The 16,349-nt window shown below is 38.2% G+C and overlaps 2 protein-coding genes across 6 annotated transcripts in view; one reads left to right on the plus strand and one right to left on the minus strand.

The window, feature by feature from the left end:
- ifi44g (interferon induced protein 44g) lies at positions 1 to 13,375 on the minus strand. 4 transcript variants are annotated; one of them, XM_050055418.1, is made up of 9 exons: positions 13,218 to 13,375; positions 9,342 to 9,496; positions 6,392 to 6,532; positions 4,818 to 4,869; positions 4,397 to 4,592; positions 3,870 to 4,016; positions 3,410 to 3,581; positions 2,970 to 3,070; positions 1 to 482 (listed from the first exon to the last, which is right to left on the minus strand). In XM_050055418.1, the coding sequence occupies exons 1-9, from the start codon at positions 13,244 to 13,246 to the stop codon at positions 291 to 293; spliced, it is 1,185 nt and encodes a 394-aa protein (XP_049911375.1). In that variant the 5' UTR covers positions 13,247 to 13,375; the 3' UTR covers positions 1 to 290. The 4 variants fall into 4 exon arrangements, with proteins under 4 accessions (XP_049911375.1, XP_049911374.1, XP_049911376.1 ...); XM_050055417.1 differs by having other exon boundaries at positions 3,870 to 4,022; XM_050055420.1 differs by lacking the exon at positions 1 to 482 and adding an exon at positions 2,856 to 2,882 and having other exon boundaries at positions 3,870 to 4,022.
- Positions 13,376 to 15,064: 1,689 nt separating this feature from the next.
- Positions 15,065 to 16,349, plus strand: part of LOC126396993 (interferon-induced protein 44-like) — a 7,782-nt gene continuing 6,497 nt past the window's right edge. For both annotated transcript variants that reach the window (XM_050055415.1, XM_050055413.1), the window contains exon 1: positions 15,065 to 15,197. In XM_050055415.1, the coding sequence (XP_049911372.1) occupies positions 15,169 to 15,197 (29 nt within the window). In that variant the 5' untranslated portion in view covers positions 15,065 to 15,168. The remainder of the gene's footprint in view (positions 15,198 to 16,349) is intronic.

Here is a 16,349-nt window from a genome sequence, read left to right on the forward strand (position 1 = left end):
TTTCTCAGACTTATGTTTTAATTCTGAATCACACCATTTTGTCCATTACAATCTGATTTCTTTTGTAAAAAAAAAATGTAAAAAATGTGAGAAAAATAAGTTCAACATGACAGTTTAAATCCTCTATTTGTAACATTTTATGTGACTATACTGTAGCTTTGTTATTACCACCAGGAGGCGCTAAAGTCAGAAATGTTCAAACCCCACACACAAAATCCCCTTCTCTGTGTCAACGATGACTTTCTTCATATTGTTTGAAAGACATGTTTCAAAAGCTCAGAAATGTATGTTTAGATTATCTTTGGCCCTGCATCTTGTGGTGTATTGTCCTGGAAATACAGGTCAGCATACTGCAGGATGTGGTCGACAGCACTAAGCAGAAGCACGTCAGTGTCCTTGTCCAGGTCCAGCTCTGACGAGTAGTTCTTCACTGGGACGATGTAGGAGGTGGACATACCCAACAGATCTCCTGCTTTACTCATCTACAAACACACACACACACACACACACCACCATCAGTATTCAGTTCCTTCAGCTGGTTGAGAACAATGCCGGTCATAGCTCCTCATATTTGAAAATGTTTCTCAGCCTGTGCCATGATAAACAGATACTAGGGCCAGGTATTGGTACTCGATACCTCTAAGGTATCAAACAAATTAACCCAGTACTGAGTACTATCAAAATGTCTCCAGTCAAATGATACCAATGTTTTCCTTTTTGTACTGGTGAAGTCAAGCATGGTCTTGACCTATTTGACAGAGTTAGAAGTTTAGCGTGTCAAGATGCCACCAAAATTATGGCTACTGTAAAATTCTAATTAAAAGCTGAGCCCCAATGAAACTATAAGTTACTTTTTCTTTGCTACATATTTTGACAAATTTTTTGACAAACAGGTCTCTGTTAGACGCCAGGTCTGGTTTCCATTGACACTGCTAAGCAGTAATTTTTGTATAAATTCTTTGAATGTAAAACCTCTTAAAGCCCACTGGATTGTTGGTTACACGCTTGAGCTAGCGTTAGTCAGCTGCTTAGATCACTCATACAAAATTAAATGTTGAAACTTTTGTCAGTATAAAGACGCTACACATCGTTAGCTTGGTTAAATTCTCCACGATTCAGTCGTTCAGCTGATTTGAAGAAAAGATGAGAACCAAAGCAGGTTATCATTTATTTAGATTTAAAGGCAGGAAAAGTGCTGACCGCCTGCCTCTGAAGAGGTTATTTAGTCTGAATGTGTCCATTCCTCGATTATTTATATTCCTTTAGACCGTAAGGGTCCACCGATCAAAAGAACCAAAATGGGGTTCCATAAAAATTAATCTAAGTTGTTAATATAGTTTTCAGAGGATAAAGAGTGATCTTGTGTCAGTATGCAGGGTGCCATAATCCTCTGGTGCTGCAAGACAAGTTTCATAACGCTCTCTTTTCCACCCTATCTGTCTTTCTCTTGCTGTCTCTGATGCAATGTTGGAGCTAGAACATTTCTTAGTTGATATGTTATTAGATAGCCTAATTTTTTTATAAAAAAAATATTCATACTGGTTGAAATAAGCAATTTAAGATTAGTGTATTCAGTTCAGTGATTGAAGCAAATCAAAGCTCGGGCTGTAAATTAAAGTTTTGCAGAATACTACACACCACTACAGTCACATTATAGGTATCAAATGAAGTACTCAGATGGCATTGGTTTCGCTTTAAGGATACTGGTATCTTAATATTTTAAATGATACCCAGCCCTAATAGTTACAGACTGTAATGTGTGTTAACCTCACTGCTCCAAACAAAATCGAATGTATTGGAATGGCAGGTAAATAGACATCTGTCCAATAACCATCAGGCTCGTCTGAGGTGGACAGACACAAAGTGGAAAAATGTGCTGTGGTCTGACGAGTCCACATTTCAGATTGTTTGTGAAAAAGAGGAAAAGCCCTATCCAGACTGTTACCAGCACAAAGTTCAAAGCCAGCATCTGTGATGGTATGGGGGTGTGTTAGTGCCCATGGCATCATGGGTAACTCTGAAAAAATGGGGTGGTCACCTAGTAGTGACGATGTTTCCAGCCACCGCTCTTCATCAGATGGCTCGAAACGTCGTCACTACTAGGTGAAATAAATCTCACTAAATAGGAGCCCTGCAGTGTGCAAGCTTTTTTCATTTTTTCAGTTTCAGACATTTTTGGCTCAGCACCTGCACAATTTTGTTTGTGGATGTGCGTGCTTTTTCATTGTATCATGGGTAACTCTCACATCTGTGAAGGCACCACAAATGCTGAAAGGTACATACAGGTTTTGGAGCAACATATGCTGCCATACAGACATCTTTTTCAGGGACGTCCCTGCTTATTCCAGCAAGACAATGCCAAGACACATTCTGCATGTTTCAACAGCATGTCTTCGTAGTAAAAGAGTGCAGGTACTAGACTGGTCTGCCTGCAGTCCAGACCTGTCTCTCATTGAACATGTGTGGCACATTATAAATCACAAAATATGACAACAGAGACCCCGAACTGTTGAGCAGCATAAGTCATAAATCAAGCAAGCAGGGTAACGAATTTCATTTTCAAAACTTCCATAAATAGTCCTCAGTTCCCAAACGCCTACTGAGTGTCATTGAAGCATGTTGCAGGCATCAAATTCATAATGAGCATATATTTACAAAAAACATTTAACTTTATCAATTTGAACATTAAATCTCCTTTTGAACTGTATTCATTTGAATATATGTCAAATATAATGTAGAAATCACTGTAATTGGTTTTCATTTATGTTTTAGACAGCGTCCACACTTTTTTGGAATCAGGGTTGTAAATACCTCGTTTATTCTGTATCCATATTTTAACTCATGTAGAGCAGCAGTGAAAACAAATTCTATCATCCAAGCCACTAAATGAAAAAAAAAAATATTGTGAATTGTTGCATCTGTATTTTGAGTGCTAGTCCACATCTCATCAGATGACTTATTCAACCTACCGTGTCGCGAATGATGTGGCTCTTGTAAACCTGAGTGACATCTTTGGCAGTTTCTGGACATATTTTGTCTATGTGGGTCAGCAGAGCCACCTGGTGGACACCTAACAGACAGAATACATTGCTGTCATTAAGGTTTCACAGGAATAAAACAGTTTTAATTGTTACATCCAGAAGAATAAATTACTGACAGTTAAGATTTTAACAAAGCTTTCATTCAGTTGATCAAGCCCAAAGTTGTGATGCACATTGGTCCCTCTACGATTCAAACCACAGCAAAAGCCAAAAAATAAAATAAAATAAACACAGGTCAGTGAAATCTTAATGCAATCTAAAAAACAAAAATATAAAACAACAACAAAAATAAATTCAAACAATTAAAAAACTTCAATCTGTGCGTGAAAATGTCTTTGTGTTTGACTGCTAGTTTGTCCTTTTCTTACCCAGGTCACTGATGTGCTCTCGGAGATTCTGGAAGGTGATGCTGAAGCGTTTGGAGTAGGTCAGGATTTTAGAGGCGTCCACCACAAAGGCCACACAATGGATCTTGTCTTTGAGGCTTGGCCTCTTCACATAGCCCACAGTCTCAGACCTCACTGGCTGATCTGGGCTAAACTGGGAAACAGAAATTAAGATATTGAACTGTTAAAAAAGAAAAACTATAAAACCCAAACAACTAACTAAATCCGTGCTAATGTTTGCTAAATGGCACTAAACACATTGTATTACTGAGGCTGACAAGAATGTCATTAGTTTAGCAGGTAGTTAGTTGCAAGTCAAAGTAATGTATTGGAAAAAACAGAAATTTTGACCTGAAGGTGGCGATAGAAGAAAAGTCAGAGGATCGAGCAATGCTGCTAGCGTAGCTAAAAACCACAATATTACAATATTGATCCTGCTTACCTTGTGTCCCTCAGGTACATGACCTTTAATGACAGACAGGATGTCATGGAGGGTCAGTCCGACCATCTCTTCACCCCCCAGTCCAACAATATCGCACAGCACCAGTCCAGTAGGATCCTCTCCCTTCTGACCATGGATGTTGAAGGACTGCAGCTTACACACACACACACACACAAGAAAAACGTTGGTGTCATTCAATAACTAACTTTGAGATGGGCATGAAAGTTCATTTTGACCTAAACAACATCATAAATGGTGAGTTTACCAACCTCATGACAACCAGACAAATTCTATTCACAAAGACCATGAGATTGAAAGCCAGTAAGTGGTCATTGAGTTAAGATGTCTTTGTTAACCTTTGAATTAATTTTGTATGACATAATGTGTTACAAAAAAACAGTATTAAACAGTATTTCCCCATTTCTAGAAAACCAACAATGACTATCAGTTAATTCTGTCCCCACGTCCATTCGAAGAGAATGTCAACAGTTTTAGTGATTTGTCTAGGTTACATGCTCCACTTGTACCTTCTTGGTGAAGCTGATCGAAGAGGAGCCCACCATGGCCCGGTTGGTGACTCTTCCATTAAACACTGACTGGACTGAACTGACAAAGCTGGACTTTCCAGAGCCGACCGGGCCCAGGAGGAGAACCCGAGCCTGAGTCCCCTCGTCACAGCTCTGCCTGTAGGAGCTGACAGTCTTCATCAGGCTTGTCCTTTGCCTAGATTAAAATTTAAGATACTTTCTATTCAGAATAATTTCAATAAAAAATAAAGGCATGGGAGGAATGTATTCATTAAATGAGCTGAAGGAATAATAATTAAAGGACAACATTCATAGTGTTTAAAATGTGTTTTCATGTTGCTTTAAATGAGCAGAACCATATTCATTTGACTGCTGTCTGAACTGTTTGCAAACTTGACTTAAATGTCAAAGTTTTACTCACTCTTCTGTCCACTCCACGTCTCTCCATGGAGATTCCAATGTTCCTTGAGCTCCTGAGGAGAGTTTCAGAGTTCATAAGGTTTATTGAAATATCCAGTGTTTCTTATTTTTCGCTTCTTTACCATTTGTCTTCTATCTGCAGTCAAACAACTTGTCTCTGTACTTGTTAGATCTTAGTGCTGCATTTGACACCACTGACCATCACATCTTACTTGTATTACAAAGACTAGAACATTTAAATGGCATTAAAAGACCTGCACACAGCTGGTTTAAGTCCTTTAAAATCAGATTGAACCTAGTTTGTACATGACAATAATCCTTCGTGCACACCAAAGTTAGTCATGGAGTTCCACAAGGTTCTGTGCTTGAACCAGTGCTATTCACCCTATATCTGCTCCCTTAAGTCAATATTTTCAGGAAACACTCAATAAATTTTTATTGTTGAGCAGACAATACTCAATTATATTCATCAGTAAAGCCAGACGAAACCAATCAATTAACTAAACTAATGTCTAGTCTTCAGGATATAAAGACCTGGATGACCTGCAATTTTCTGCTGCTGAATCCAGAAAAAAATTAAGTTACAGTACTTGGCACTAAACACCTTACTCTGGCCTCCAGCACTGATCTAAGTGATATGTCCTTTAACTCCCACATAAATCATCCTTCAAGCCCTGCCTTTGTTCACCTGTGTAACATTGCAAAAAACAGGCACATGCTGTCTCAAAAAGATGCAGAAAACTACTCCATGAATTTGCCACTTCCAGACTTGATAACTACAATCCCTTATTATCAGGCTGCCTCAGTAAGTCTCTAAAAACTCTCCAGCTGATCCAGATTGCTGCGGCACCAGTACTGACGAGAACTAAGAGACGAGATCATACTTGTATGTAAAATTCAGAACTGCATTTAAAATCCTTTCCTATGAAAGCCCTATATGGTCAGACAGCAACATATTAGAACACTGTGCTCCCAGAATACAGGCTTACCAGAGATTCCTAAAGTCTCCAAATGTATAATAATAATAATAATAATAATAATGATAATAATACTTAGCGTCATCATCATCATTGTATTTATTAAGCACTCTTCAAGCAAATAAGCGCAAAGTGCTTTCTAAGGTGAAGAAACACAAAACAAGCAGCATTTGGGACAATTGTCAAGCAGTAGATAAAAGATAGTAGATAGATAAAATAAAAAAAACATATTCATATACATACTCATGCTTATTTACATACATGCATTCATACATACATTCATGAGACATGCAAATACCTAAAACTCTACTTCTGCATCAAGATACAATGAAAAAGGCTGCCCCTGGCATCATTTTGGTAATGCCCGGAGCTTCTGCCCAATCAGCAAAATAGGATGAGTAGGGATGAGATCTCATTGATCTTCCCGTTTTGGTCTGGGAGGCAGACACCCTACCCACATTTAAGAGTAGGTGTTACAACTTTACTCTTTGATAAAGCCTTTAGTTAGGGTTGGCTTCCCTTGATACACTGAGCTCCTCTTCCCTCCTCTCCCTCTCCATATGCACACATCCATGTTTCATTAATGCATATTACTAACTTGGCTTCTTCTCCACAGTCTTCGTGCTTTCTCGTCTCACAGCTCTCCATGGATTGCGGTTGCTCCTGGATTGTGGGTTGTGGTTGCACCTGCTGCCTTGGTCCTGCTTGATGCCCACTGCTGCTGCTATTCTTATTTTTTCTATTATAATAATTGCACAGACACACACACACACATATATGTATATATATTATATATATATATACACACACACACACACACACACACACACACACACTAACCGGCCACGTCATTAGGTACACCTTGCCAGTACCAGATTGGCTTTGGAACTGCCTTAATTCTTCGTAGCATAGACTCAACAAGGTGCTGGAAACATTCCTCAGAGATTTTGGTCCATATTGACATGATAGCATCACACAGTTGCTGCAGATGGGTCGTCTGCACATCCATGATGTGAATCTCCCGTTCAACCACATCCCAAAGGTGCTCTATTGGATTGAGATCTGGTGACTGTGGAGGCCATTGGAGTACAGTGAACTCACTGTCATGTTAGAGAAACCAGTCTGAGATGATTTGAGCTTTGTGACATTATCGTGCGTTATCCTGCTGGAAGTAGCCATCAGAAGATGGGTACACTGTGGTCATAAAGGGATGGACACGGTCAGCAACAATACTCAGGTAGGCTGTGGTGTTTGAACCATGGTCAGTTGGTACTAAGGAGCCCAAAGTGTGCCAAGAAAATATCCCCCACACCATTACACCACCACCAGCCTGAACCATTGATACAAGGCAGGATGGATCCATGCTGTCATGTTGTTTACACCAAATTCTGACCCTACCATCTGAATGTTGCAGCAGAAATTGAGACTCATCAGACGAGGCAGCATTTTTCCAATATTCTATTGTCTAATTTTGGTGAGCCTGTGTGAACTGTAGCCTCAGTTTCCTGTTCTTCGCTGACAGGAGTGGCACTGGTGTGGTCTTCTGCTGCTGTAGCCCATCTGCTTCAAGGTTCAACATATTGTTGGTTCAGAGATGGTCTTCTGCAGACCTTGGTTGTACCGAGTAGTTATTTGAGTCACTGTTGCCTTTCTATCACCTTGAACCAGTCTGGCCATTCTCCTCTGATCTCTGGCATCAAAAACTATGCCACGTTCAAAATCACCTCCCCATGCTAATGCTCGGTTTGAACTTCAGCAGGTCGTTTTGACCATGCCTACACGCCATGTGGCTGATTAGCTATTTGTGTTAACAAGCAGTTGAACAGGTGTACCTAATAAAGTGTCCGGTGAGTGTATGTGTGTGTGTGTGTGTACATATATATATATAATATATATATGTGTCTCAACCCAACCACTGGGGAGACGGACGCCCACCTAGGGCCTGGTTCTGTTCGAGGATTCATCCTCCTCATCAACAAGTGCTTGCTCACAGAAGTAAATTAAAGTAAAGGGTATGGTGCTAAACCTGCTCTGCATATGAAAAGTGTCCTGGGATAATGTTTGTTGTGATTTGACACTTGACTTGACTTCTTCTGAAGATGACATGCATGAAAGTAAGATGACTTTTAACACGTACCTTGCATTTATCACTTCATTTATTTTTATAATTTAATAAACACACAGTCAGATGTCACATCCAGATATTTACAGAAGCTACAGTGGAGTCTATTGCCACAAAAACATTCTGCAGAGATCCAGAGATTTTCTGGATTGTATCATCTGGTTGAAGTCACTGTTTGTCTTCCTAGTTTGAATACTTTGCTGGTAACTGTATTAATTACAGTAACTGTATTATTAATTGCAAATTCAGTGATGCAGCGCTTTTGTACCAAACTTTTAAGGATTGCTACTTTTCATTCAAAGTTTGCAGAACATTTAACAGTGTAGAAACTGAATAGAAACTAGAAACTCTTCTGCTCAGTATCTTCAAGGTTTTCCTTAATGACAAGAAATCTCAGTTCATTTAGTGTACACAGCTACTACCTAATTTTACCACTCTGCCCACAAAACACAACTTTTATGACCTAATGACAAGAGCCAAATCCAAACATTTGATCTCCCATTTTGCCCGTTTCTTTACTTTGGCAGCCCCTTCTCTCATATTAAAGAGGCTTAGTTTAAGGATACCGATTAAGCAATTTCAACTATAGGTGAGAGGGTTACAAAGGATTAAAACATGCTCCACTAATGCTAGACTTCAACTTATTTAGTTTAAAGTCATTCATATTCCTCTCTTTGTCTGCTACTGGACTTAAGGTCACCTTATCTGGTCTTGCCTCAAATGCAGGAATTTCTGGGCGGTCGAGTCGAGCTGACTAACTACATTGGACTACGTCCTCGCATTGGACTGTATTTGAATCTGCCAGGACACTTGGTCTCTGTTGGACCTTCCCTGACCACCCATGGTCTTTACCCCATGGATGCTAACTTTCTGCCTCAACCTTCCTGTGGACACAGTACAAACTGCTGTATAATTGTACTGTCTTTCCTTTAGCTGCAAATAGCACAGAGAACAGGGCATGCAGCTGTGAGGTGTGAGGGTTTGCAAATGTAAGGTGGGAAAATAAAGGTACAGTGGTAACAGTTGCCCAATTTCATTACAGTATAAGGTTGTGCTGGACAATGATCAGCAATCATCATAGTGAGGAGCAGCAGTTCAGGAGAGCTCCCAGGACGTCAATCTGATGCATATTGTTGTAAAAGAAAGCTTTTTTCTTTTTTTTCTATCTTGCTGAGGACTTCTGGGTTAACGAGTCTGTCTTTTTTTTAGACCACATTATCTGATTCTGTTAATTGCATAACGGGTTTGGCACTAACCATTTACAGTGGAGCACAATGGAACACAGTTGTGTGTCATATTTCCAAATTAGGTCCACTGGATTTTTTAAACAATGCATCTGAAAAATGGAGAAAAACCTTAAAAGTACATATTCAGTGTCAGTGCTGGTTCAACAGTTTTCTTGGCATGGATCTGTTTAATAGCTTACTTGGCAATGTAAACAAAGGTTTGTTCTCTCTCTCTGTTGAGCTGGCGAATATGGAGGCGCTGACAGCATCTTCTGCTGCCGTTCCAACAGTGGGTTGGGATGAAGTAGTTGGAGCTGTGACAAGCGTGCATGTGCCAAATGAAAAGCCACCAATACTGTTAAGGAAAACAATCACATGAGTGAGAGTTAGAGCAAAGGCATAGGAGGAGAAATTAAACAGAACATTTTTGGTTAATGGTCTTGCACTTAAAATAGTATATATGTGACCTAATAAAAATGTGATCTAAAAAAAAGCTGCATTCTTAAGATAATCTAAGTGAGTTTCCAAAATAGTTTTGTGATTAAACTTGAGTTCAGTCAGGAACACTTAAGTCAAAGAAAAGTATTATATTTGGCAGTATAATTGTTTAATATATTTATATTTCTAAGTTTCTGTATAATAGCTCTCTACTTATCTTCTTATCATACTTATCTACTTGTAACAATGTGGGAACTGATGCTGTGCTATCACAAAAGCCTCTAAGCTACTACCAACAGTAGGCCAACTCTTTCTATATTTCCATAACATTAATTAAAACTAAGTTGACCATGGACAGCATGAAACATCTTTAAAGGATTCTGGCAGGTCATCAGCACCAAATTTGTAGGCTAATTGCTACAGCCCCACGAGCTGATTTATTCATATTATTCAAAGGACTTAGTTACTACAATGTGGGGAAAATGGTTACAGCATATAAGCCTATAAACTGACTGAGATCTGTTTAAAAAAATTCAGAAACAGACGTATTTACAGACATATATAACATTGACAAAGTGTCTCTCGTTCCTTCCCTCCCTCGGCCTCTCTGTTGATGCTCTGTGCATACATAAGATTAATAGCCTCAATAAATAAAAAGATTTCAATCATTTTCCAGCACAAGATTCATTTGAAAGGCCAAGGAAAACCACTTTTTAACTCCCCCTACGAAGATTTTTAATTGTTCCAAACTACAATGGGTTTAGGCCTACCTGATACTTTTATACTCATGTTATAGTTTTGTGGCCTGTGCTGCAAACCTTTAAACCTCTGTAGCTCCAGTGCTATGTGCAAAAAGTTAACATACAGCCCTGCTTTTTATTCTAAAGAACTTTCAATGACATGTTGTGCAGTTGTATATTTTCAAACAGGGGAATAAAATCCCTGTCTTTGCATTTTATTCTGATCACAGTCTGTTTTTATGAAAGTGCTTGTGACATCTCAAAGACAGACCTTTGAATGCCCTCCACTGAAAGACTGGAGCACACTGAATTTACAATCTTTAATTGTGCAAACACATGACTCAATATATGTGTTTATATCATAATCAAATTGACAAAGACATAGAGCAAACACCTAGATTATTTTGGACAGTTAGCCAAACCTTAGTTTGAAGTCTACCAATTAGTCACAAAACAGTATTTTGTATTTGCTCTCTGGGTGTCCTTTGATACAAAACTGCTAATTGCTACATTAATCCCTTTTTAAACCTCAGAGATATTTCAGGAAGTCATTTAAGTCTCTCCTCCACAAGATAAGGCACACTTCCCACTTCACCTTAAACTGCTTTTCTTTTATTAGTGTTGTGTTTATTATTAAGATAATTTGCCAACCAATTAATCACTTAGTCAATTGACAGAAAATTATTCAATAATTATTTGTATGACTGAGTCACTGGTGAAGTCACATATCAATAAAAAAAAAGCCAAAATATACCTAAAGCTTTTGTATGATTTATCATTGTTAATACAATATCTGAGGGTTTTATATTTGGAAAAGGTTTTAGGTTCCTTTGATGGAAATTTTCACCGTTTATCTACCATCTGACAGATAGCTTATAAAGCAAATGAATAATTGATTCAATTCTGTAACACTTCATTTAAAAGCCTAGTTCTAATTAAAAGCAGAGTCTCTTTTACTAGCCTGGTGTGGCTACACATTTTGACAAATAAAGGCCTGTCTTAAATCGACTCCTGGGGCCGTATTCACAAAGCTTCCTAGTGCTAAGAGTTGCTCCTTCTAAGAAAATTCTTAGAATTGTGATGTTTTCTTAGAATTTCCCCTTAAAGTTAAGACTAGATCCTTGTAAAGATAACAGTTATTCACAGAGCATCTTAGACCGTAAAAGAGCTCCTAGGGTGAAAAACTGTTAGGAGAAGGGAGGAGCACTTTTAAGAGGCTTAAGAGTTTCCTAAGCAGAGGAGAAAATGGTGGAAACACAAAGAGGTCAGAGAAATGGTCTCTAAACACAAAATGACAGTGAGCAAATGAAATGCTACAGATGAGACTGTGCAGGCGTAATATTTGTGGTCGAACTCATTTGGGATATGCACACACTTCCCACCTAACACAATAACGCTATAACGCCAGAAATAAAATTATCACAATATTGAGATACTTGAAAAACTGGAAAAATGCAAGAGTGCAGCAGTGATGACTTGAGTCTGTCTCAACCTTAGATCAGCAGAGTGATCACACCAACAATGACAACACTGTCAATCTCATATCGTGATGCAGTTAATTTCATTTCCACTGGGTGTCCACACCTTGCAGGCTCACAAAGCGTGTCTGTGACAACCAAACACATCTGTTAAAAGAAAGCATCACACCTAGCAACAGGGTCAACCACACCCCCCCACTAAGATAAAGGTTTCTGTCCCTTCCTTGCTCAGAGCTGCTCTGAGAACTTTCCTAAATCACTCTTAAGCTAAGACTCTTTACTGAAAGTTTTTAGTCTAGGAGCTCTCTTAGAGTACTCTCAGAATATTTGTGATTACAGCCCCTGGTCTGGTTGCCAAGCAGTTCATTGTTTTTAATTCAAGTTTTTCAGATGTATATAAAAGCAGGTTGTCGACTACCTCAAATTATGTGTCCATTCCTCGATCACCCCGGAAGTTATTCATATTCCTTTAGTCCGTAATGCTCCTCAGATAAAAAAAAATGCAAACAATTTTTCAAAAAAATTAATTCAAGTTGTGAATATTGTTTAAACAGGATAAAGTGTTGGTATGCTGGGTGCCGTAATCCTTGAGGGCCGTAACTCTCTTTCTCTCTGATGCACTGTCTGTCGGAGCTAGATCAAATTAACCCAACGTTAACGATCAACGATTCATAATTGAGCTGAAGCCTAATTTTTTATATAAAAAAAGATTACTGGTTAAATGATTAAATGATAAATGATCAAGGATTATATTTCACATCTTTGCTGAGCAACAGTTTTATGTGAGAGGAATTAAAGGCCTGTCCCAAATACAGGCCTGTTGATTTCAGTGATTTAAGCAAACAATGGCCAGGGCTATTAATTGAAGTTTTACGGTAATCTTATTATTATTATTATTATTATTATTATTATTATTATTCACTTATTATTATTTACTTTACTTATTATTCCCTATAAAGCAGGCACTTGTGATATAGTAATACTAGGCTATGTAAAAAAAGAGCATTTTTATTGCAACAGCCACAAAATATTATTTAGTGATTAACTGCTAATAATGTGCTCTCTTAATTTGGATGACCTGTCAGAAGTGAAGCCCGTTAGCTAAAATTAGCTATCACTTAGCTTCTTTAAGGTGTGACATGCAGGTTAAAAATTATCTACACTTCCTGTAAAGACGGATACAACTCAATTTATTGACGCTAATTAACGTTGGGTCAATAACGTTAACATTAACTAATGTCTGCTTCTTAAATATGTCTCAGTCTGGCTCTGATAGCAAGCGTTAAAGACAGTTTACAGTGTGGACACAGTCAAAAGTTAGCACAGGTTAATAATTAAACTGCCACCTTCACTGACATCCTCTGTGAAGCTTTGCTATAGGCTATCTACCTGCGTGACTTTAAGTTGCATGAAATATTACCTGGCTGGTTTTCCAAATGGTTTCTCCATTTTACCGCTGTGTGAAACTCTGGACGTGGCGAATGATAAGACAACTGAACAGAGACGGGTTCCTTTCCATAGAAAAGAAAGTGAAACCTAAAGGCAGGACAGTGAATAGGAAAAATAATGCTGCATTCACGTGCTTCTCGGATGGTCCCACTTCCCACTTTGAGGTGTTCAGGAGCTCTAAATCGTGATGTGGAAACAACATGTGAACACTACAAAAAAGATGTGTTGTTTTGCCAGAACATTTAAACATATCAGTTTTGTTGCTGAAGCTGCGCCATTAAATCCCCTAAAACTACATACAAAAATATTGCTTCTCCTGACTCATGCTAACAAAAACACCAACTAATGGTTACAAGTGCAAATGACAAAAAGTTGACTTGCAATAGGCTACGTGAATTAATAAAAAGTTTATTACCATAAACTGAAAGTTTGCTTTCCGTCGCCATGTTTCTGCATGTATGAGGTTAACTTGGAAACTCGTGTACAAAATTTGAACTTAAGGGGTGTTCACATGATTTCTCCGAGTGGGAAATCCTTTTTCCAAATATTCCGACAACCCCTGAATGCAGCCGCGGTTTATTTGCACAGTACCAGTTTATTGCTATTATCCAAACAACAGAAATGAACACTTGAAGGGGAACACCACCCAAATTCAAAATTCCAGTATGTTATTTCAGTGACTTTGGAGAGTTCAATCAATATTAGTGAACATGAACTACTCTCTCTTAAAGCTAGACACCAGAGGAGTAAGTCTCAAACTTGTGATGTCACAGGGTAAAAAGTCTGGAGCTGCTTCATAGACAGTTAATGGGAGCCTGATTTTGTTTGATATCTTTTTTATACCCCAATGACCTTTACTCTATTGTGGTATTAATAGGTCTGAAACAGAAAATGTAGCCATATACTCCAAACATTCCCCTGGGTGCTCTCAGTGTCATCTATAACACCTTTCCCAATTAATTATTAATGGAGCAGCTTCAGACTTTGTACCCTATGACAGTGGTTCTCAAATGGTGTTGTGATGTCAGTCATGTTCCATGTTTCATGACATGCGGTGCACCCTGCTGTGTTCCAAAAGTTGAACTGTGTTTATCTCAGAGTGGAGCCAGTGCACCCTGAAAAATAGGAGCTCAGGAACACGTGCACGCTGCTACAGTGTCATTTTGTGTTTGAGCATGCCTGCCACACGTCTACATTGAAAACAATGAATCTGAGGGTGCAAAAAAACATGGCATGTGTATGGCCCCTCAGTGTGTTGTGTGCACTCATTTCCTAATAAACAGAAAAACTCTGGCTAAAAATGTAATTTAAATTAATTTAATGTAATTTCAAAAACCTTCACAGGAAACCAGGAGAAATCATGTGAACACCCCTTTAGTCGACAAAAATTTTGTACACGAGTTTCCAAGTTAACCTCATACATGCAGAAACATGGCGAACAAAAGTAAATGTTCAGTTTATGGTAATAAACTTTTTATTAATTCACGTATTGCATGTATTTTTTTTGTAATTTGCAATTGTAACCATTAGTTGGTGTTTTTGTAAGCATGAGTCAGGAGAAGCAATATTTTTGTATGTAGTTGTAGGGGATTTAATGGCGCAGCTTCAGCAACAAGTCTGGGACAAAAATACGTTGTATTATAAAGCTTCAAATTGATATGTTTAAATGTTCTGGCAAAACAACACATCTTTTTTGTAGTCTTCACGTTGTTTCCACATCACGAGCTCCTGAACACCTCAAAGTTGGAAGAACGACTTCCTGACTATGGAAGTGGGACCATCCGAGAAGCACGTGAATGCAGCATTATTTTTCCTATTCGCTGTCCTGCCTTTAGGTTTCACTTTCTTTTCTATGTAAAGGAACCCGTCTCTGTTCAGTTGTCTTATCATTCGCCACGTCCAGAGTTTCACACAGCGGTAAAATGCAGAAATCATTTGGAAGTCTGGTCAGGTAATATTTCATGCAACTTAAAGTCACGCAGGTAGATATAGCTAAGTTTCACAGAGGATGTCAGTGAAGGTGACAGTTTAATTATTAACCTGTGCTAACTTTTGACTGTGTCCACACTGTAAACTGTCTTTAACGCTTGCTATCAGAGCCAGACTGAGACATATTTAAGAAGCAGACATTAGTTAATGTTAACGTTATTGACCCAACGTTAATTAGCGTCAATAAATTGAGTTGTATCCGTCTTTACAGGAAGTGTAGATAATTTTTAACCTGTATGTCACACCTTAAAGAAGCTAAGTGATTTATTTGAGCTAACGTGGCAGGTCATCCAAATTAAGAGAGCACATTATTAGCAGTTAATCACTAATTAATATTTTGTGGCTGTTGCAATAAAAATGCCTTTTTTTTTTACATAGCCTAGTATTACTATATCACAAATGCCTGCTTTATAGGGAATAATAAGTAAAGTAAATAATAATAATAATAATAATAATAATATTACAGTAAAACAATAGCCCTGTCCATTGTTTGCTTAAATCACTGAAATCAACAGGCCTGTATTTGGGACAGGCTTTTAATTCCTCTCACACAAAACTGTTGCTCAGCAAAGATGGGAAATATAATCTTTAACCATCTATCATTTAATCAATAATCTTTTTTTCTATAAAAATTAGGCTTCAGATCAATTATGAATGGTTGATCATTAACGTTGGGTTAATTTGATCTAGCTCCGACAGACAGTGCATCAGAGAGAAAGAGAGTTACGGCCCTCAAGGATTACGGCACCCAGCATACCAACACTTTATCCTGTTTAAACAATATTCACAACTTGAATTAATTTTTTTGAAAAATTGTTTGCATTTTTTTTTATCTGAGGAGCATTACGGACTAAAGGAATATGAATAACTTCCGGGGTGATCGAGGAATGGACACATAATTTGAGGTAGTCGACAACCTGCTTTTATATACATCTGAAAAACTTGAATTAAAAACAATGAACTGCTTGGCAACCAGACCAGGGGCTGTAATCACAAATATTCTGAGAGTACTCTAAGAGAGCTCCTAGACTAAAAACTTTCAGTAAAGAGTCTTAGCTTAAGAGTGATTTAGGAAAGTTCTCAGAGCAGCTCTGAGCAAGGAAGGGACAGAAAC

This window comes from Epinephelus moara, chromosome 10, assembly GCF_006386435.1.
Source record: "Epinephelus moara isolate mb chromosome 10, YSFRI_EMoa_1.0, whole genome shotgun sequence".
NCBI lineage: Eukaryota > Metazoa > Chordata > Actinopteri > Perciformes > Serranidae > Epinephelus > Epinephelus moara.